General features: G+C 36.7%; 1 protein-coding gene and 1 long non-coding RNA gene across 13 annotated transcripts in view; one reads left to right on the top strand and one right to left on the bottom strand.

Annotated features, from left to right (window-relative positions):
• Positions 1-22,002, bottom strand: part of KLHL13 (kelch like family member 13) — a 156,645-nt gene that overhangs the window by 30,354 nt on the left and 104,289 nt on the right. For all 12 annotated transcript variants that reach the window (XM_032475576.1, XM_032475587.1, XM_032475583.1 and 9 more), the window contains one exon: positions 5,188-5,329. In XM_032475576.1, the coding sequence (XP_032331467.1) occupies positions 5,188-5,301 (114 nt within the window). In that variant the 5' untranslated portion in view covers positions 5,302-5,329. The remainder of the gene's footprint in view (positions 1-5,187; positions 5,330-22,002) is intronic.
• Positions 1,890-21,438, top strand: LOC116662167. The gene is made up of 3 exons (XR_004318159.1): positions 1,890-1,974; positions 18,378-18,381; positions 21,428-21,438. It is a non-coding gene; the product is annotated as an uncharacterized LOC116662167 (long non-coding RNA).

Genomic DNA, 22,002 nt, shown 5'->3' on the forward strand with positions numbered 1-22,002 from the left:
AGGGTGTGGAGAAAAGGGAACCCTCCTACACTGTTGGTAGGAATGTAGTTTGGTGCAGCCATTATGAAAAATAGTATGGAGATTCCTCAAAAAACTAAAAATAGATTTACCATATGATCCAGCAATCCCACCCCTGGGCACATAGCCAGAGGGAACTCAAATTCAAAAAGACACATGCACTCCAATGTTCATAGCAGCACTATTTACCATAGCCAAGAGATGGAAACAACCTAAATGTCCAGCAACAGAGGACTAGATAAAGAAGATGTGGTATATATACACAATGGAATACTACTCAGCCATAAAGAAGAGTGAAATAATGTCATTTGCAGCAACATGGATGGACCTAGAGATGATCATACTAAGTGAAGTAAGTTAGAGAAAGAAAAATATCATATGATATCACTTATATGAGGAATCTATGAAAAGACAAAAATGAACTCATTTATAAAACAGAAACAGATTCAGACATAGAAAACAAACTTATGGCTACCAGAGGGAAAGGTAGGGGAAGGTATAAATTGGGAGCTTGAGATTTGCTGATACTAATACTATATATAAAACAGATAAACAACAAGTTTCTTCTGTATAGCACAGGGAATTATATTCAATACGTTGTAGTAACCTATAATGAAAAAGAATATGAAAAGGAATATATGTATGTATATGTATGACTGAAACATTATGCTGTGCACCAGAAATTGACACACTGAAAACTGACCATACTTCAACTAAAAGATAAAAATAATAAATTAAAATGGAAAAAATAAATAAAGGAAAAAAAAAAAAAGAAAACCTGTGTTCAAGTCCTAGTTTTTGTACCTTCGTGGCTAAGTGAATTTGGGCAAGCCTTCTAAACTTCCTGAGCTTCAGTTTCCCAATCTATAAAATGAGGATAATAATTATTGCCTTTTCTATTTCACAAAATTGTTTCAAGTATCAATGAGGCAAGTATATATGAAAGTAACTTATAAGTGCTATCCAAATGCATTTATTCCATAAACAATATCAATAAGAGCAGTTAAAAGCATTGAGTATTTCTTCTGTGCCAGGTACTGGGCTAGGCTCTTTATATGTATTATCTCTTTCAATGATAATAATAATATTAATAATCAATAATAATAATAATAATGGATATCTATTAAGCATCCACCATATGCCCCAGCACTAGGTCACAGGCATACACAAACAGCAGATTAGATTCTAGATCTTGTGGATCTCACTGATATGTGATATTGATGGGCCAAGAGGGAGGACAAGAAGGAGCCATGAACTCTGCCTAGGTTACACAAATTCCAGCTTCAAAAGGAATTGAAATTAGCTGTCAGGGGAACAGATCCAGGGGAAGAAACTGGCCCAGAGAGGATAAAGACTTTCCCAAAGTCACATGTTAGCTGGTAAGTTGTCTTAAATCCGTGCCTTTCCCATTGGGGTATCCTGCAGAGTGAGGCTTCTTAAAACAGTTTCTCCCCACAAATCTGTTCCCCTGACAGCTACTTTCAATGACTTTTGAAGCTGGAGTTTGGGTGATTGTTAACTTTACAACAATGATAACATTTACACATTAAACACTTCTCTAGCTTGTTCCCCTGACAACCACACACCTAAGACTAGCTACCCCCCAAAAACCAGTCCCTGTTAGTGCTTATACTTAAAAACTCAGTGAGGACATAATTTCAAATAGACTTATAAAGAGATCATACAATATTTTTCAATTGCAATATAGAGAGGTAGCTCTAGGCCACCACAGAAAATATTATAACATAAAAAATCAGTTGAAGAAAAAACAAACTCAGGTTACTTTCAAACTACCATTCCTACCACCAGTGTAGACCAATAAAGGCTGAGCTAAAATGTGACAGAGCTAAGGGTCTCCTTTTGTGGTACCTGTTTTCAATGATGACATTCACATATAAGAGTAATTACTTTTTAAAATTGATGTAGAGTTGATTTCTGATGCTGAGTTAGTTTCAGGTGTACAGCAAAGTGATTCAGTTACATATATATATGTATATTCTTTCCCAGATTCTTTTCCATTATAGGTTATTACAAGATATTGAATATAGTTCTCTAGTCTACACAGTAGGTCCTGTTTATCTATTTCATATATAGTAGTGTGTCTCTGTTAACCCCAAACTCTTACTCCATTATATTTTTTGATTATACAGCTTGTACACAAAAGTATCTCCATCATTCATCAGTCTCCCTAATGTCTCTAGACCTTCTGCTATGCGTTTACATTCATATATATGTATACATGTTGTATATTTCTTCTACAAATACGTGGGATTATGCAATATATATTTCCCTATTACTTTTTAAAAACAGCTTTATTGAGATATAACTAACATACCATTCAATTCACTCATTTAAAGTGTACAGTTTAGTGGTTGTTAGCATATTCACAGATATAATGTACAACCATCTCCACAGTCAATTTTAGGATATTTTCATAACCTCAAAAAGAAACCCCAGACCCTTTAGCTATCATCCTTATATCCTCTCATCTTCTCCAACCCTGAGCAATCACTGGTCTAAATTCTGTCTCTATAGATTTCCCTATTCTGGACATTTCATATGGATGGACTCATGTAAAATGTGCTCTTTGTGACTGGCTTCTTTCACTTAGCATATGCTTTCCAGGTTCATCCACGTTCTAGCATGTATCAGTACTTCATCCGTTAATATAGCTGAGTAATATTTCATTGTGTGGAGATGCCACTTTGTCCTATTATCTTTTCATTTAATTTTTTCTTTCCATTCAGTACACACAGATCTAGTTCACTCTTTTTAGTGACTGTGAAATGTGACACAGTTTCAATGCAACATCACTTAAGTAACCATTTCCCTACTGATGGATATTTAAGCTACTTCCAGTGTTTCCCCATTGTAACAGTAACTTGTAATCTCCACATGATATATAGGGAGGAAGGGAGAGGCCATCTCTCAGTGGAAGAAGGACCCTGCCTTTCAGGACAGTGCCTCTATAAGTACGTTCCCTGGACATGCAACATCGCCTGGAAACTTGTTAAAAGTGCATACTTCTGGGCCCCACCCCCAGAATTTTTCATACAGAAAAGAATGGGTGGATCCTGGTGCTCACTGTTTCAACAAGTCCTCCTCCTTAGGATTCTGAGATGCAATAAAAATTGCTGTTCTAAATCTCTTTGACTACACTGCAGTGGCTTTCATTATTTAGTTTTAAGTAAATTTTAAAAATTAGTAGGACCACAAACACTGGCTTTAACACCTGGCTCTGGTTGTGGACAGAGCAGTATAGCGGAGCGGTGCGTCTCTATGTTTCTTTAGGGAAAGTACTTGAGCATGACAAAAAACCTTTCTCTGTTTTTCTTTAGGAGTACTTGAATATAACAAAAAACCTCTTCCTCTTCCTCTCAGTTAGCTTTTCCTAGCTGTTTGACCCCTCATTCTCTTCCTCTCCTAACCTTAAAAAACCAACAACCAACAATTAAACCATTTCCGCAGAACTAAGATAACAGGGGATGGGAAGCTTTTCCTTCCTGATCCTCACATTTCTGCGGAGGATACCCATGGGACAACAAACTGTAGCCCTCAGCTCCCGGTAGAAACTGAAGCGTTGGAAAAATGAGATCTCCCTGAATCACAGATGGGAACAAGAAGAAAATGTCGAGGTCTCCTACTCAAGAGCCACATTATGGAGATAAGAAAAACGAATCCCAGGGAAATCACATGACACAGCAAGGCCACACAGCGTGTACAAGCCTCTCTCTCCCTAGGCTTTACTACACTACACGGTGCACTATATACTGCTTCCCTATAATGGTGCTTGAGCACAAATATACATGAAATTCATCTGGGGAGATTTCTTTTAAAAATACATTTAGAAGGATTTACTTTCCTTATCTTACTAAGCCGAGAAGACTGATATAATTTACTTATGTCTAGAAGAAATTTATGGGCATCCGGTGTTATATTGTTCTCTAATTCAGCAACACCCACAGAGGTCAGGGAGTATCCACAACAGTCAGAAGCACTTGGACGGCTTCTCCCTAAGTTAAATAGCTCCACATTGCAGCTTTTTGTGTTCTTTTGGCTTTCTATTGTTTTCCTGTCCTCTCCTTTGATGTCAGTTATCACTTCTTACATTTATCAGTGCGTCTGTGTCCAGCAGTCCTCACCCCGACTCCCACACCTACTACTGCCAATGTGAGTTGAGACACCAAATAAATACGATCTTTAGAACTATGATAAAGGTGACAGTAAAACAGGTTGCAAGTGAGGAACTAGAAAATAGAGTGTGGGGACTAGTTTTTTGATATTTACATTGGCTGAGATGTAATGAAAAGTCAGTGTTGCCAGTTACAACATTCTGTAAGAAAGGGGCAAGATAGCAAGACCTCCCTTACACAAACAAAACAAAGAGGGAATTCAGAAGATTTTTTTTTAACATTAAGAAGGTGTGCAGTTTCCTCCCTTAAGGTTTCGCCTCTATTTGTTCGCTTTTTTTTTAATTAATAAACTTTATTTTTTAGAGCAGTTTTTTTCCTTTTTTCCTTTTTTTAAATTGAAGTATAGCTGATTTACAACGTTGTGTTAGTTTCTGGTATACAGCTTTATGATTCCATTATACATACAAATATATTCTTTTTCATATTCTTTATCTTACAGGTTATTACAAGATATTGAATATAGTTCCCTGTGCTAATAGTAGGACTTGGTTGTTTATCTATTTTATATATAGTACTTTATATACAGTAGTTAGTATCTGCAAATCCTAAACTCTCAATTTATCACTCCCTGCCCCTTTCCCCCTGGTAACCATAAGTTTGTTTTCTATGTCTGTAAGCCTGTTTCTGTTTTGTTAATAAGTTCATTTGTGTCATTTTTTTTAGATTCTACACATAAGTGGTATCCTACGATATTTGTCTTTCTCTGTCTGACTTACTTCACTTAGTATCATAATCTCTAGGTCCATCCATGTTGCTGCAAATGGCATTATTCCTTTCTTTTTTATGACTGAGTAGCATTCCATTGCTAGAGCAGTTTTAGGTTCACAGCAAAGTTGAGTGGAAAGTACACAGAGTTCCCATACACTCCCTGTCCACACACAGGCACAAGCCTGACACTATCAAGATTCCACACCACAAAAACCCTGGGTGGTTTTTAAAGGTACGTAAGTAATGCAAAATGGCTGGCTGGGATTACCTGTAACACCACAGAACTGTGGGTATTGCTGGTAAAGATGCGTGTGGTTCCTGCCTTGGAAGACTGCAAATGGGATGAGAGGCCCATTTCGCTGCTTCCAAGGGACAATTTCATGTGCTGGTCTTCCTCTTCCACTAGAGATCTGAAAAGTTTTTTAAATCAGAAAAGAAGGCAAATTAAAACTTGTCATATAATTCACAATAATGAAATTATTATAGTCTCTCATCTGATTATGTGTCAATCATCTGACTATGGAACCTACTGAGTTTCGTTTCACTGTATTGTAGGTTCATACCAGTCCACATCATAGAAGAAATAGATCTGTATGTGTAAAAAGCTTTCCAAGGTCAGAATAGATAAATGAGAACTGAGAAATCAACCTAAAAGCTGGCTCAAAACTATAATCACAAAGGGTTTGGTTTTTTTTTAGTGCCAGACTAATTGCTTTGGTATTGTGTTGTTCAGGCAGCAATATCATCAAATTGTGTTATTCACAGTTAAAAGTAATTTGGAATACTTACTTTTAGAAAGATAGAAGTAATATCTATCATTTATGGAACAGTCACTTAATATCAGGTACTTGCCCAGAAATGTAGACCCAAGATCTCATATAACCCTTAAAATAATCCATTGCAACAGGTACTACTATTATCTCCTTTTTATTAAGGGTAGAGAAAATGGGCTACAGAAGAGTTAAACATTCCTTACCTAATGTCACAGAGTTATTAAAATGATTAGGCAGGATTTGAATCTAAGTCTAGTTGGCTTCCAAACTCCAAAGAGCCCATTAATAAACACCAGAGGTTAACTGTGATATACGAACACGTTACTACCTCTTGTGTCATTATAGTTCTTCTAATCAACCTCAACTGAACAAAAAATGTTACACATGAAATAACTTCTTTTTCTAGCAGTAACTCTCACTTAGCGGTTTGGGATTATTTAGCTGAATAGTCACAGGGTGGTGGCCTTTCCATCTTTTCAAACAAACATATAATAAAAATAATTAACACAAGCTCTGCCCATGCATATATCACATTAGCAATTTTTCAGGGACCATAAAAAGCATTTGAGAACTTGTGGTCAACAGGTCAGTTGGATTCACAGAGAATATGGCGAAACATTTAATAGATAAAAGGCCTCAGGTTACATTAAAAATTGACCACCATGGCACAAACTTTCATCATTCCTTAGACTAGGCAGACTTGTGTTTCCTTAGGTATACACTACTAAAATTATTTCTGAATCACCTGCCTAAGAGCAGGGAGGCCATGGTTCTGAACGGGTTTGTACGCTCATGATGCAGACCGCTAAAATGGACATCAGGAAGGAAAATGCATTTTCAAGTGTTAGAATTCTTTCTTTTTCCTATTTATTTGTAACTTCCTGAATGTTGAATGATTTGTTTAAGAACTTGAGTCTATCCAATATCTTAAAGATTTCACCTTTCCCCCCACCATTCCTACAATCTAAGTTGATCAGTTTTAACAGGAAAAAAAGTTTTAAGACTAGACCATACTTTTAATAAAAGTCCTGCTTTTTGAATTCCAACACCAACCAAATGGATTTAAATCTTGCAGTCATTAGCAAAACTCCTGGCCTTAAGGGTGACATCAATTCTTCTTAACAATATTAGAGCCATAGTATAACCAAAAGATGAATTAATAATATATAGCCATGTTTTATTCAACCCTTATGGATATTTAATAAAGAAGAGAATAATTTAAGTAAGATTTTAACAAGCATAAAAGAAAATGAATATAGCTTTTCACTAGTTTCAGAAATAGCTTTTAAAAAGAATTAAATTATATATATGATATATAACATACATACACTCATGCATACTTTTAGGCAGCTTTTGCAGACAGACATTTAAAATTACAGAATCAATTGGAAAAGTAGGAAATAGATTGATGGTGACTGGTATCCCTAATCAGAAAATTTCCATTCATTTAGAATTATTTTAATGGGACATTCAAGCAGAAAGTTTTATTAGTTTCTGTATTCCCTACACAGAACCTGGAACATGAGAGGTTTGATATATGTCATCTGAATGAATACAGAATCTCATTTCTGTGGATCATTCCAAAGACATTTCTTTATCATGCAGTGCTTTAAATGATCATCAATTAACATTTTTATAGAACCACAGATGTAAAAGAGACAGGAGTAAAGCTGAAATCACATTGCCCCTATGACATATCTGGAAATTGCTTTTTTTTCAAACAAACTGCAGATAACAACTTGTTTACATGTCATTTGTCTCTTGCTCTTAAAAACTGAAGAGCACAATGTGAAAATGCAGCCCTTTCTTGGCAAGATAATATGTCTGGCTTTCTAACTAATTACTTCCAAGGCTAAAGAAGCCTTCACTAAAATCATCATCTTCATGACTTTTTATCAACATCTTCTGACTTTTTAACATTCAGAACACTCCCTATTATTTCTGCCTCAGTAACAGCACATGCCATGTCCACCTTCTCAGCAGATTCAATATTCCCTTCTATCTCCTTTTCACTAATTTTATTGACTGGACGTGAAGAGCATTGGAAGGAGGTGAAACCTCTCTGCAAATCCCAAGCCACAATTACATCAAACTGTCCTTAAAGGAATGATTATCTGAGTAATTTCAAGAACAAATAAATATTTTTAATCTTTTTTTTTTCCAAGTCATATGGTTAGAAGTAATATAAGTGGTTCTGAGTTGTGGGGGGGGACCAGGGGGATTTTGTCCCCTCCTCCCCTCGCCATGTTTGGCAATGTCTGGAGACATTTTACATGGTCGCAATGTGGTGGGGGAGCAGGGTTGCTACTGTCATCTTAGAGGGATGCTTTTAAACATCCTACAATGCACAGGAAAGTTCTCCACTTTAAAGGTGTACTCAGGCAAAAATTTCAAAAACGCCAAGGTTGAGAAACCCTGATATAGAGGGATTAACCTCCTCAGGACAATTTTTCTAAAGAAATCTCGTGTTTAGATAACTTCCCAGTCTGGGGGTGGACTCCATGAGTAATGCAGGCAGTCAGAAACACAATAGGATTATCAATTACCACTAACTCCTCCAGGACTACCTAATAATAGAACACCTCCTCCAGTCCATCAGTTTGAAAAATCAACTGTTTATAGGAGATAAATAGATAACAGCTTTGCAGTTTATAAGACAAATATGCAGAAGAGCTTTTGTCCTATGTAAACTCACGTGATAAGAATAATTTCCTAATTCTGCTGAAAATCATTATTATTTGAGGAGAAAAAAAAAATTTGGAGTCACTTCTACATGCTAACGTAGAATCAAGCAAATCCTGCCCAAATAGCCCTGTTTCATTAATCCTGTGACATTATTCATGAGAGAGACTGTGTTCATCAGTTTTCTTTCTAAAAACGGAATCTTTTTCTTACAATGTCTGTATATTGCTACCACAGCACTCCTGCCCACCCTGCTACCGCTGGACACATCTTATTTTCTAAACAATGACCAACCACAGAGCACAAAAGCAATCTTTCACAAAGTGTCCATGAATCAGTCAACCATACTTGCTCAAAGAGAACAATTACATTTTCAAAGAGCATTAGGTAGAGATAGAGGCATTTTCTGATCGTTTTACTGGAAGCACTGCAAAGGTGGTCAAATCAAACATACAGGGAACAGGACATTTCTCTGCACTGCTATTTGAAGACAAAGGAAACAGAAAGTCTAAGCAATTGTCATACTTTTAACAGGGTGATGCTAACATTGTAATGTTGCCTCAAAGCCTTCCATATTTTAAAAGATGGGAAACAGGTGTAAATGATATAAGCACACAATTCATAAACAAATGGTTTCGTACAAATGGTTAACAGAAAAATGTTCAACCTCATTAGTATTCCAGAATATGCAAATTAAAGCAAACCTGTAAATTTATCAAAGAGCAGCATGGAAGATAGATTCTCAAAATTGCTAGTGCAAACATGTATTAAGCCCCTGCCACCTGCATGGTACTGTTCACCTGACGGATTTTTTAATGAAAAATTTAAAATCATAAAATGTACAAATTCTTTTTCTACTGAACACCATGACAAGAAAGGACTGTGTATTACTGGTAGGTGGGCTGCAGCACGAGTGCTCTGTCAGTCTGGTTCAAATACGTTTTCTACAATGAATCGTTCTGAAGAGGTAATAGTTTGGTAGACATTCTATAAAGAACAGTGTCTCAGAACTCACTGTAGCAATCAGGTTTGTTGGTGTGATATATGGGGAAAAGTATCCCACAACTGCATCACTTGGCTCCAAAGCCTCCAACAGTCTTAAAACACTCATCAGTCTCCATACCAAAAAACATTTCCCCAAAACCCACCGAAATGAGTACTTCCCTGTTTAAAAAATAAGGTATTGACTTGATAAGTGATAAAATATGTATCTCAATTTCTTGGTTTCTATCACTGCCAGCGCTGGTTCACGTTATACAGAAAGCCAGTGAGGTCAAACATCCTTGTCAAGGGAAAGGGGACATTTTCGTGCTTTTGGCAATTATTAGCATGAAAACATATTAAACACTTGACTTCTCGGTAGGTGTTTCTTACACGTATGTGCCAACCCAGGCCCCGGCACGTTCACTTCTTGCTCGCACAGCACATTTACAGCGCTACGCATAAAGCATGCTAGTAAGATATATGTACTTGCCGAAAACACGTATTGCCCAAGACTATCAGAACACTTGTCAAACTAGTCCCTTTACTTTCCTGTATTGTTTTTAATTTCTGAGGGAAAAAAATAAATGAATCAGAGAAAAAGCAGAAAGGTAAAAAGTATAACAAAGCCCTTAACTTTTCTCTCTTTAGTTCTGGGTCAGTTTCATAGCACTTCATCTTGCTTGTGACTGCTACATCACCAAGTGGTTAAACCTAGCAATGTATGCAATGCTAGTAATGTAATTCCATGATAACAAAAGAGCCGGGGTTTCTGAGTTAGTGTCAAAAGTATTATTCAAATACTGCAATTTCCCAGAGTAAAATAGTATTATAACTGGAAGTCAGTGCCAGTGGGTTAGTGTGCAAGAACAGCCACAATAACAAAACAAAACAAGAAGAAAAACAAAAAGAAAAGCCATGAATGGTATTGCAACACAACAAATCAAGTTAGTTAATCAAGGCACTGACTTATGTTTTCCACCACCCAGCCCCCAGAAAAATAAAATACACATTTCTCACACTCACAATTTAAAAAGAAAATCAAGAAAAAGGCTTTCTTCAAAGAAGAACTCCCCCGCCATTTGTTTTTCTGCTCGGAAACAGAGACAAGACGTGTCGGCTAGCAGCAGCATTTGCTAAATGAAACATTTCTCGCGATAAAGTTGCGTTGGCAGGTGGGGGAAAAATTTAGCCACCTGTTCTCGGACTCATTTGAATATGAGTGCTAAATCTGTCAAGGTATTTCCCTCCCCCATGAGAAATAAATTCAAAACTTAAGATGGTAGAAGTCATTTCCCACTGATTTTTCTATAGATTCAAAGTATGCATTCTGCATTGAATTCTGAAGATGCTAATAACCTTCCTACCTCAAAATTTAGAATCAACTTTCCTTCACCTCTTCCATCAAAAACTGAATCACACATATACACATATGCTCTCTCTCTCTCCCCCTCAACTTCCATTAAGAAAAAAAAAGAGGGAAAGTGTTCTTAAAAATAAGAAAGAAATTTTCCAATTCATGAAGTAAGTTGATATATATAAAATAAGCCTGATATTTCCTTAAAACCTAAAATACTGATGTCCCAACTAAAATGTCATTTACAGTATCATTCCACAAGGAAATTATAAATATGATAGCAACTTCTCTTAATAAGGCGTAATCACTGTTTAAGAAACTATAGAGAACATACCTCCTTAATAAGGTGTTTGCCTGAAAGGAGTCAAGAAAGCTAAAGCTTTGGTTAGTTATTTGTATTTTTAATGACATACATATAAGTACATTACTGTCAACTTGCAATAAATTTGTTAATGGAAATCTTTTGCACAGATGATATAAAAGAGCTGCTAATCTTTCCAAAGCTTTCTTTCCTGCTGCAGCCATACCAGAGTCCACAAAAGAGAAAAAAAGTTCAAGGTGATAGGATCAGACTGGAAAATGATTTTCCAAAGTAAAGAAGCTTCTTTATTTGCATATGTCTGTCACATTTAAAATAAAACCACATTAATAAATAGCTGATGTCAGTTTTAACATAGGAATAAGATGGTTTGCCCAGCACCTGCTATGTACTACGCACTGTGCCAGACATGTTCTTAATCCTCAGCGCAATCCCATTTTCAAGACAGGAGACTGAAGCTCAGAGAGTTGAAGTCCTCACCATGAGTCTGGTAACTACAATTGGAACCTGAGTCTGATTTCAGAGCCCACGTTGTTCCCCTGATGTCAAGCCCCCAAAAAAACAATAGCAGAGAGGAGAGGCCATAAAGCAACTGATATTTCAATGCTTAATTTATAAACACAAGGAGGATCTCAGAGAGACACATTTTGTTATAGGGAAGCAACTGGTTGGTTGAATTAGTTCAGTCTAAAATGACCCATTTTTACCACTCCTTCCATAATGACAATATCAATGCTCAAAATCTCTCATGCCATTCTCCCAACACACATGGGCTAAGGAGGCAGCATATCCTAGGATATACTCAGATCAAGTTTAGGGAGAACTTTATATTACTGATCTCAACATTTAAAAGAACAGATTCTGAATTCCAAAGCCACCCATCACAATCACAGAAATAGCACCATGGCACAGATGAGGGAACTGTGCTAAACACATGGAATGACAAATGATACTTCAGTAGGTAACTCTCATGGGATGAGAGTTCATTATCAAACCACAAAACAGTTGCCCTGAACATCTCAATCCTGCCCCTGAAACACCTGACAATTACTGTTTGCTCCCTCTAGCTACCATATTTCAAAACTTTCGTCTTTCTTCATCTTTTAAAATCCACATGCCAATTATATTACATCAAGTTTCAGGCATCTAGACCAGGAAATTTTTCTGTTTGGAAGCTTGGTTTATATATTATTTCTATTCTTCAAGTTTCTCATTATATTTTTTTTCTCATTATATTTTGACGTAATATAGATAGATAGTACATAGATAGATACCTAAAGTAGAAATAAAAGAGTAAGCAAAAGAATGAATGCTACCTGAAACTAATATAACATTGTAAATTAACTCCACTTCAGTTAAAAAAAATGAATTTTAAACACTGGTTTCCTACCTACTATATAAAAAAGCTAAGTCGAAGTCGAAGCTCCCTTGCTTTAAGAAGCCATATAAAGTGAGGGAGTACATAAGCGTAGTGGTGGCAGGGAGACAGCAATGTGGACATGTGGGCTCCCATGACTGCCAACAGTCCCCTTGCCAGTGCACAGAGGAAATAGTTATAATCCTCTGGAAAAGCATTAGCCCTCTGGAAGGCTGATTCTCCCTCTACAGCCAGCCCCAGCCCCGCCACTGAGAAGTCTAGCCATATCCAAGGCAGGGAGCCTGCCTTCTCTTTCTTCAATCGCCAAATGGAAAAAGTGGAATGGGAGCTCCAACACCCAGGCCAACTTTCTATCAAGTAGGTTTTTGCTCCCAGAGGATTTGTGAATCAAGTTGTCATTTTATTCCTATTATCTGTAGCTTACCAACTTTGAAATGTGATGACTGACCTATGGTGCATTTCACCTGCCTAAAATTTCAGTTTATTAAATATTCAAACATCCAAGTTATCCAATTTTAGACTTTATTATAAAGGCAGATTCCACAAACTCAAAACCAATTAGAAATCACTGAGACAAATCTCTTTGGGACTAGGAGAATCATTAATCAAATGGTAACAAATCCAATCCTTTTCTGTCTTTGCTGAATTTCCTCGTTATATTCAACTTCACAAAGTCAATAATTCATGACCAGGTCTTAAGGGAATGTTTATTTCTCTTTTAAAAGGAAATATGATAAAAAACAAAGAGTAAGACTTTCAAACTTAAAAGTTATAGCCAATTGCACTCCATGTTTTAAGAATTATAATTGGCAGCTCTACGAGTCCCACTGATTCTGCCTTCAAAGCCTGTAATAAATGCAACAAATCTCAACCTTGATTTTGCAATGACCTAGAGGCATCTCTAATTATTTCAATGAATACATCAAATCAAAAGCCGTGTTTAATATGATTTAATCAAACCAATGTTTTAATATGACAGCCAATATTTTTAAGACAAGGGAAAGTAATACAAAGAGAAAAATCAGAAGACTCAAAGAGTCTGGGAATCACACTAAGGATAGTTCTCTCAAGTTTGTCTCAGATATGAAGCTTAGAGAAGCAGAGTCTAATTCCAGTATAATGTTTCATATTAAAATTATTTTCCATTCTGTACCCATCTGCCTCACCATTAAGGTTTTTTTTTTTTTTAAATAAAACTTTGCTATAAGACTTGAAGTTATCCCTCTTGTACAATGCTTACTGTAAAGAAACATAATCATTTCTGACCTTAAGTTCTCAGGTTGTTAGGAGATGAAAAAAATCTTCACGGTCACTTACAGCCCACTCACCTATCTACCCATTCAAGCAACATATTCTCAGAGTAGAAATGCAGAAATGGCTTGTGATTTTTTCTCTAAAATACCATCAGGAGTCTCCATTTTACTACAGTCCTAGAAAACTATTTTCATTAAGATCACTACAATGTTCAGTTCCATGTCACAATGCATTTCATGACTGAGCTACAGACAGCTCTGCTAATGTAACAAAAATTGCTCTACAAAATAACTTGATAAGATTTTGTCCATAGCACAGTAACACAGGAAGGAGTCCTTTGGGCAAAGTATTCATGTACCATGACTGTATTTGTTTACCTTGAATATTAAATATTCTTAATAAAATTGGTAAGTTTCCTGGAAGGCAGACTGGTTATTTATCTTTTTTGAAGGAGTAGATGCAAATTATAATTCATTGGGGAGTTTGCCACTTTGAGGGCAAGGTATTTCTTTTTAGGAACATTATGGCCTCTGACGAAAAGAGAGTTTGTGCTCTTGGATGGAACTTAAAAAAGAGTTGAGGTAGACCATATCATTTAAACAATATGACTGTAGGCATCAAGCATTCACATTTTCCAGTCATTTAAGAAGAAATTTTAAAGCAAACTGGAGCATTTTCAGACTGCGTGTGTGTTTTGTAGAAGCTATCTATGAATTATGAAGTAGTATGAAGTACTGCCTCGATCTGTTTGAGACAAAGAGGACAGATGGGTAGTAAGCCAGAGAGAAGCATCCCTTTCCTTCCGTCCATACAGTCCTTTAACACAGTATTTCATACCCCAACTGATCATTTCTGACTCTCACAGTGCAGGCGAGAAGGAGACAGAGAAGAGTCACCAAGTAGATGAGACAGCAGGGACAAGGTATCAAAAGTTTGCCCAGCTAGTTGGAAATCGCTAGTCCAAGTGCTACTCCCCTCAACTCCCCTTACCTACAACAGCTCTTTCTTGAAGCAATAAGTCATTTTTAAATCTCAAGAATCCAAATTTTTTATAGATCATGCTTTCCTGAGAAAATTGATTTATTGAAAGGTACTCTCATGGAAATGAATTTAACTTAATAATCATTCCTGGAAGCTTGGTCAGTCAGAAGGAAGTTCAGGAATCTCACATGTATGTAGATGCCATGCATTCAAGAGAGACATGATAGGATATTCTGGATGCTAAAAGAAAATTGTTATCATCAAAATATTTCAGTCATCTTTGACTCTTGGTTCCTCCCCATCTCCTGTGCCCAGGCAACTGACAAAGTACCACTAAATATCTCTAGTATGCACTTATCTTTCATCGCCTCTCCACTCTCATTGCCCCTAACACACTTCCACTACCTATGACTTCTTACTTGGGTGGGTTATTAACATATATTACATATTTGTTATAGTATAGCTTCTTCGCATACTGTGACTGTATTTATAGCCTGAAAGTCACTTCCTTGTTCAAAAGTATTCAATGACTCCTCATTGCTTGCTGAACAAAACCTAAATCTTAGATTCAAGGCTTCCTGGACTAGCCTTCCTTAACTAATCGCACATTCTGGCAAAAAATTCAAAATAAATATATATTTAATGATTTGAAAATAAACATCCAAATTTATTCACAAACTATCCATTGTTTTGCTTTAGAATATGTTGTTTTCACACATAGTAACAGAGATGCCTTTTTTTTCTGTTGTTAACCAAGTAATGTGGGAGAGCATTTACTTAAAATATTTCTGATAGAAGGAAAACTTAAATTCAGTATCTGTTAAACCTTTGCAATTAGGTTTAGGTCTTTTAAGTATAAAACAATTCAGAACATAAGCAAATGTGGGTGATTTTTTGAGTATTAATTTTAAATTTATTTCTCCTAAACCATAGTCAGATTTCCTTTTTTTCCTTGTCAGTCATTCCTTTTTTCAAACTATACATAGAGAACACGTTTAAGTGCAACCATGCTAGCTTTAAAATATAAACTTGTCTAAAATAGTTTTCCCCACTGTGGTAAAGGACATGTGAAAATAAGTCAAATAACTCTTAACTTCAAGGGTAGTTGCTGTCTTGGAAGAGATTATAATCTTATTTTCTTTATCAAATTACAATTTGATGAGCCATGACTAAAGTATTCTGGTCATTGGTAAATTGCTTCTACTAAAATTACTTTCAGTCTGTGCCAGCATCATGGTATTTATCAACAAGCAAGGAACAGAATCAGAATTTTGCATTAGTTCTTTTCATAGGAAAGATAGCCATAACTTACTCTCTAACAAGACTATGATACATTAGATTCCTCCATAGACCAAACGAAGAAATGTAACACTCTTTAAGTGAAGTAATTTGCACAAAGCTACAGACCTAAAAACTACTCTGACTTCTCTTATGGTCTCAACATGTGAGCACCTATTATGTGCCAGGCACTGCACTAGGAGGGAGGGAAACAAAGAGCAGGCAGGATACTTGCTTGCAAAAGGATCAAAGTAAAAGAAATAATTATTTACCAAATGGTATAAAAATAATAATACATTCTCAACATTATCTACTAACAAGTGCCATGTTGCATAATTTATATAAACCACAGTAACTAATTGCAAGCTTTGCTTCCTTGTACGGAAGTGTGTCAATTCATATTTAGCAATAAGCACCAAATAAAAAAATAATAACATCAACTTTCCTTACTATTATTTAAGATTAAAAAAATTTTTTTAATTCATTTTTTTGAGGAGGGGGAAGTAATCAGGTTTTATTTATTTATTTAAATAGAGGTACTGGGGTTTAAAAATACAATCTGCAATTATATGAAAGAAAGCCAAATCTCATGATGATGAGGTGGTGTATTACATCATTTGAAGAAAAAAAAAAAAAGAGTCTCTAATTACATCTATTTACATATTTCAGCAATGTGTCTATGAAAATATGCTAATGAGCCAGGTCATCAGTCTATTTAAGATGAGAAAATTTTGGTTCCAGTTCCATGAACTTTCGTTTAGCTGTGAATCATTCAGAAATAATTACATATACACACCCTTTATAGGAAAGTGCTCATAGTGAATGAAAATCACTTTAATTTGGTGACACTGAGGGATTATCTACTGGATAATCTATTTACAACCTAGAACATCCATATACTTTTCAAAATTCTATTTCAAATATTTTGTAGGTTCACAGAAACTAAAGCTAGGTCAAACTGTGTGTTAATTAGGAACACAGTTCAGTGTAGGACAAGAAAAAATCTGGTATAATTACGTCTATAAAGAGAAATCTAGTTGAGGTTTTTATAGTAAGCTGGTTTTTGACATTGATTTGTAATACAATTGATGAAATGGGATAAAATAATAAAAAGGAAATATAAATTAAGACTGGGTTAGGGGAGTGGGTATAGCTCAGTGGTAGACTGCATAGCTTATTAGCACGCATGAGGTCCTGGGTTCAATCCCCAGTACCTCCTGTTAAAAAAAAAGAAGGAAAAAAAAAAAAGATTGGGTTCAACCATCAAATACAAATGTACACAGGTGAAGGAAAGTGACCAGACTTAAACTGATACAGGAAGGAAGGGGGCAAGGCACAGACATTCAAGGAATGACACAGCAGTTAACACCAAGAAGGTGGAAAATTCAACTCTGAGGCCCAAGATGGTGGGAGATGTGACTTTAGTAGACTTTGAGCTTCATTATATGCTTATTGTAATATATTAACACGGTAAATGGCACTCCCACAGATGCCATGACAGTTCCCAGGCTAACCATAAAAGGTCAAAAAGTAGGTGGTGGCTCAATTCCTGGGAATCCCAGCCCCTTCCCCAAAGTAGTTGGAATAATCCTCCCACTTGTTAGCATATGAAATTACCCAGCCCATAAAAACTAGCAACACCATACCTCGAGCCCTCTCGCTCCCTCGCCTTCCAAGACTCTATGGAGTGTGTATATACTTTTACTTTAACTGACCCCCCACCCCTTGTGGCCTCTCTGGCCTTCTGAGACAGCCTACACTTTGTCTATGGAGTATATATCTCTCTGAATAAATCTACCTTTACTCAACTGTGGCTTGCTCTTGAATTCTTTCCTGTGCGAAGTGAAGCCAAGGACCCTCACTTGGCGTGGCGCATCCCAGGGACTCAACCAAGACCTGGGACACAGCCATCCACTCGCCTTACATTTTTCCTATATCAAAATATCACATTCTCTTTCAAGGTACAACAGTATGACAAAGAGTGATTTTTAAGGGTTCCTCCCAGCTCTTGGAGTCAAAGAATCTCAAATAAGATAATATACTCTTTTTAAGATGTCATGGTCTGATCTCACTGATCAGTAAAAAACACTCTATTTTTGAAACCAGAAAAACAAAAAGTGAAAATAGAAGATGTTACAGGGCAAGTTGTAGATGAGCAAAGGTCATTTGGGATTTGAATAACTTCAGTGAGAGACTTCCAAGAGGGAGGGAAATCGGCGGAGAGAGGAAGGACAGAGTGACAGCATAAGCACTGGATTAGCCCAGCAGCCCACAGACACTCCTATGAGTTCACCACTCTTAGCATTCTCATAATGTTTCATTCTCAACGTTTTCATGTTCTAAAACACAGTATTCAAGCCTTTTAAATAAAAAACTCAAACAAGTCCCTGCACCTTTCAATCTAATCACACGAGTTCTTAAAAGCAAAAGAGGAAGGCTGGAGAGTGGGTCAGAGAGATGTGAAAAAGACTCTTGCTATTGCTCACGCTGAAGACGGAGGAAGGGAGCCTCTAGAAACTGAGCTCCAGCCTCGGCTTACAGCCCCCAAGAAGATGGGGACCTGGGTGGTCCTCCAACTGCAAAGAACTGCATTCTGCCAGTGATCCCAGTGAGCAGGGAATGCACTCTCCCCTAGAGCCTCAGAAGCAAGCACAGCCCTGCCAACACCTTGATTTTAGCCAGGTGAGAACCATACCAGGCCTCTGACCTAAAATACTATGAGAAGAAATTTATTTGTGATGCTTTAAGCCATTAGTTTGCAGAAATTTGTTATGGTAGCAATAGAAAACTCACACATGGAGTTTTTTGAGTGCTTGCACACAATTAAGCAATGAGAGTCTCGTCCACAAGAAAGTACTAAACCTACTGACTGGGTAGTACCCTAGGACTGTGCTAAAAAGAGCACATCAGCTACAGTAGCGTCAATGGCAGCTAATTACTGGGGGTGGGGGTGGGGGGGAAGGTGGTGGCCAATGAAGGTAGTGCTTCCAAAGAAACAGGAAACAATGAGGTTAATCCCAATAGCACATCAGCAAGTCAAGATAATCGTCCCACTACTTTACCACAACTCCACCACTTGACAGGACCACAAAGTAAAGCTAACTTCTCCCTCTACCACCACTCAATTCGAAAACGTTGATCTCGCCTGTCATACTTCTTTGTTTTAATCCTAGTATGGTATTTCCTAGTTATCAGATGGCATGAAAGTAGCAAAAGTCTGTGAAAACAAAAAGGCATTAGAGAAGGCAAGATCGCTGAAATCAAGCAGACCTGCATTTGAATTCTCACTTCACTTCTTACTTGAAGTGTAACATTGAGCAAGTGAATTGACCTCTCTGAACCACTGTGCCCTTAGTGTAAAACAGGGAGAAGAGTTACCCTCAGAGAGTGTTTGGGAGCCAGCCTGCAAAGTGCTTGGCATTTTTACAGTAGCACTCAATAAACTGTACTATATTTAACTATGCTAAATGAGGACATTTAAAAATTATAAATAAATTTCATACAAAATTTCCAGTATCTGTTGTATAGGCTAGATTCAAGAGTTCTGAAAGTTGTTTTTATTTACATTTTTCTTATGGAAGGATGTTATTTCATTTCTCCATTGAACCATATCATAGGAGGTATTGTCCAATGAGCTAGGTACACTCCACACCATAAAAGAGGCAAAATTGGGTGAAAACAACATATATCCTCATCATAGCAAGTCAGGCCAGTAAAAATATTTTACTATAATTGGAAACTCAACGTAATTTCATTTTTCACTAAGATTACATCATATAGTCCGGGATCAAATTACTGATGCTGGTAAGGTAAAATCCGTGCACTTGTATGCTATAAAGCACCTAAGCCCCATCCAACTTAAAGGATGGCACTCCGTTCTTCTTGTTTAAAAAGATGACCATCAAGTTGAAACATAAATTGCATCATTTTCCATCTCATGGAATATGCACTCTTTTTAAAACTGGGGTATAGTCACACACATTATATTAGTTTCAGGTGTATAACATGATCCAATATTTGTATATAATGCAAAATGATCACCATAATAGGAATATGGACTTTAAAATCTGGTATCTATCTCCAATTTGTGTCTCCTTGGTTAGCGCCGATACATTTCTCCACTGCGCTGTTATTGCATTGAATCCATAATCAGTACTGAAAGTACAGTACACAAGAATGTTATTTAAACTGGTTGTGTTGGTTCCGAATTTTCACAGCAGTAAAATAAATTAAGCAATGTAATTGTTAATTAATAAAGATAGCATGGAAGATAAAGAACAGTCATTTTGAGTAAGTACAAGACTGATACCCAGAATACCCAGCAGAGTTATGTGTGCCACGTGACAGGCAGTGAGCATAAACTCAATATACAAGGTGACTGAAGAAGAACTGAGCTCTTTCATAAATGGATTGCTCAGTAACTTCTTCAGGTACTCATTACCCAAGAAGCTCACGTTTATACCACCTGTTTCTCAGCCTTGAGGAAATAAAGCAATACACCGTGGCTGCCATTTCAATTTAAACTATCAGGAGGCATAGTGCTTATAATTCTGGACTCTTCAACCACAAGTAATAAAGTCATTAACACAAATATTTGCCTCTCTCTTCCTTCTTTCTTTTCCTTCCCCCAAACTTGGCCTTACTGAGGTCTCATCTAAATATTCTAAATTTCAAGCAGAATGTCTGGAATCCTTAGAATTCTTAGTAACTCCAGACTTCCCAGGATGGTAGAAAATTTGCATTTCCGCCTCTCTTCCCTCTGGGAAAAATGTTTTGAGGGGTAATTGGAAGTAACATTCATTTAGGCATTAAAAAAAAAAAACAACAATGAATCTGGATAAATTCCTGACAAGTAAAATTCTCGGAAATTTGCAAAAGTATCAGAAATACTCGCTTTCTGCCTCGCAAGTTTCTTGTGCACAATACTCCTCAATTACATTAAACGGTTTCAAGAGATCTTTTTAAAAACGCACACAATAGGCTTCAAAACAAAATTTTCACTTCATTTGCACATGCCAGGCTCCCTCGGACTAGAAGATCTCAAGCAGCCAAGAGACTAAAGGCTGATTAGGAGGAACAAGCAATGTACTAAACCTCTGACAAGAAGTTTGTAAACTCTGATTCATTGTGGTCTGGGGCTAATGCTATGATTAAAACATAATATATCAACTATACTTTAATTTAAAAAAATCACAGGCTCTTTAAGATAAGCAAAATGCCTATATGAAAGGAAAGAGGTCTCTTCCTCTAGTCGGACCACATGAGGAGCATCACATTCAGATGTAGTATCTCTTATAAAGATTAACATGAGACAAACTATCTGGGTGAGGGACAACCATCAGAGTGAAGAGCCTAGAAAATATGCCACATGTGTAATGGTTATAGAAAGATTTCCAGGGTTGTATGTAATAGAGAAAATGATATTTTTCTACATAGCTTTAGAAGGCCACACTAGGAAGAAGAGATAAAAGAGACAGGGACCCGGTGGTTGGGGGTATATCTCAGCGGTAGAGCGTGTGCTTAGCATGTACGTGGTCCTGGGTTCAATTCCCAGTTCCTCCATTATAAATAAATAAATGAATGAACCTAATTACTACCCCCAAAACTTTTTTTATTAGATCAAAAAAGAGAGAGAGGACTTGATTTTGCTCAATGCAAGGAAGAGCTGTATACGAATGGAGGGAGCTGCCTGTGGGAAGTAGTGAGCTCTTCGTCAGTGACAATGATCAAGGAGGATGTGTATCAGCATCTTTCAGAGGTGTCACAGGGAGGGTTGCTGCTTTAAAGGGGGTTTGGAGTCTCCAAATGACCTCTAAAGTCACTTTGATCTCTATGGTTTCCCATTAATCAGTTAAGCTAGCTCTTCTGCGAGCTCAGACAATAGAAATTCCCAAGAAACATGCTACAAAAGTTACAAACACTAAATTGCTCGGAAGTGTTATTTATGTTATTTCTCCACCTAATTTTGTTAGATTGACCATATGTAGTAAAAACAAATTAAGCAGACACAAATAAAAGTTTTTGTACACGGTGATTCTCAAAATATCTAACTAATTATATTCTTTTCTAATTTGAGAATA

This window comes from Camelus ferus, chromosome X, assembly GCF_009834535.1.
Source record: "Camelus ferus isolate YT-003-E chromosome X, BCGSAC_Cfer_1.0, whole genome shotgun sequence".
NCBI classification, from domain to species: Eukaryota; Metazoa; Chordata; class Mammalia; order Artiodactyla; family Camelidae; genus Camelus; species Camelus ferus.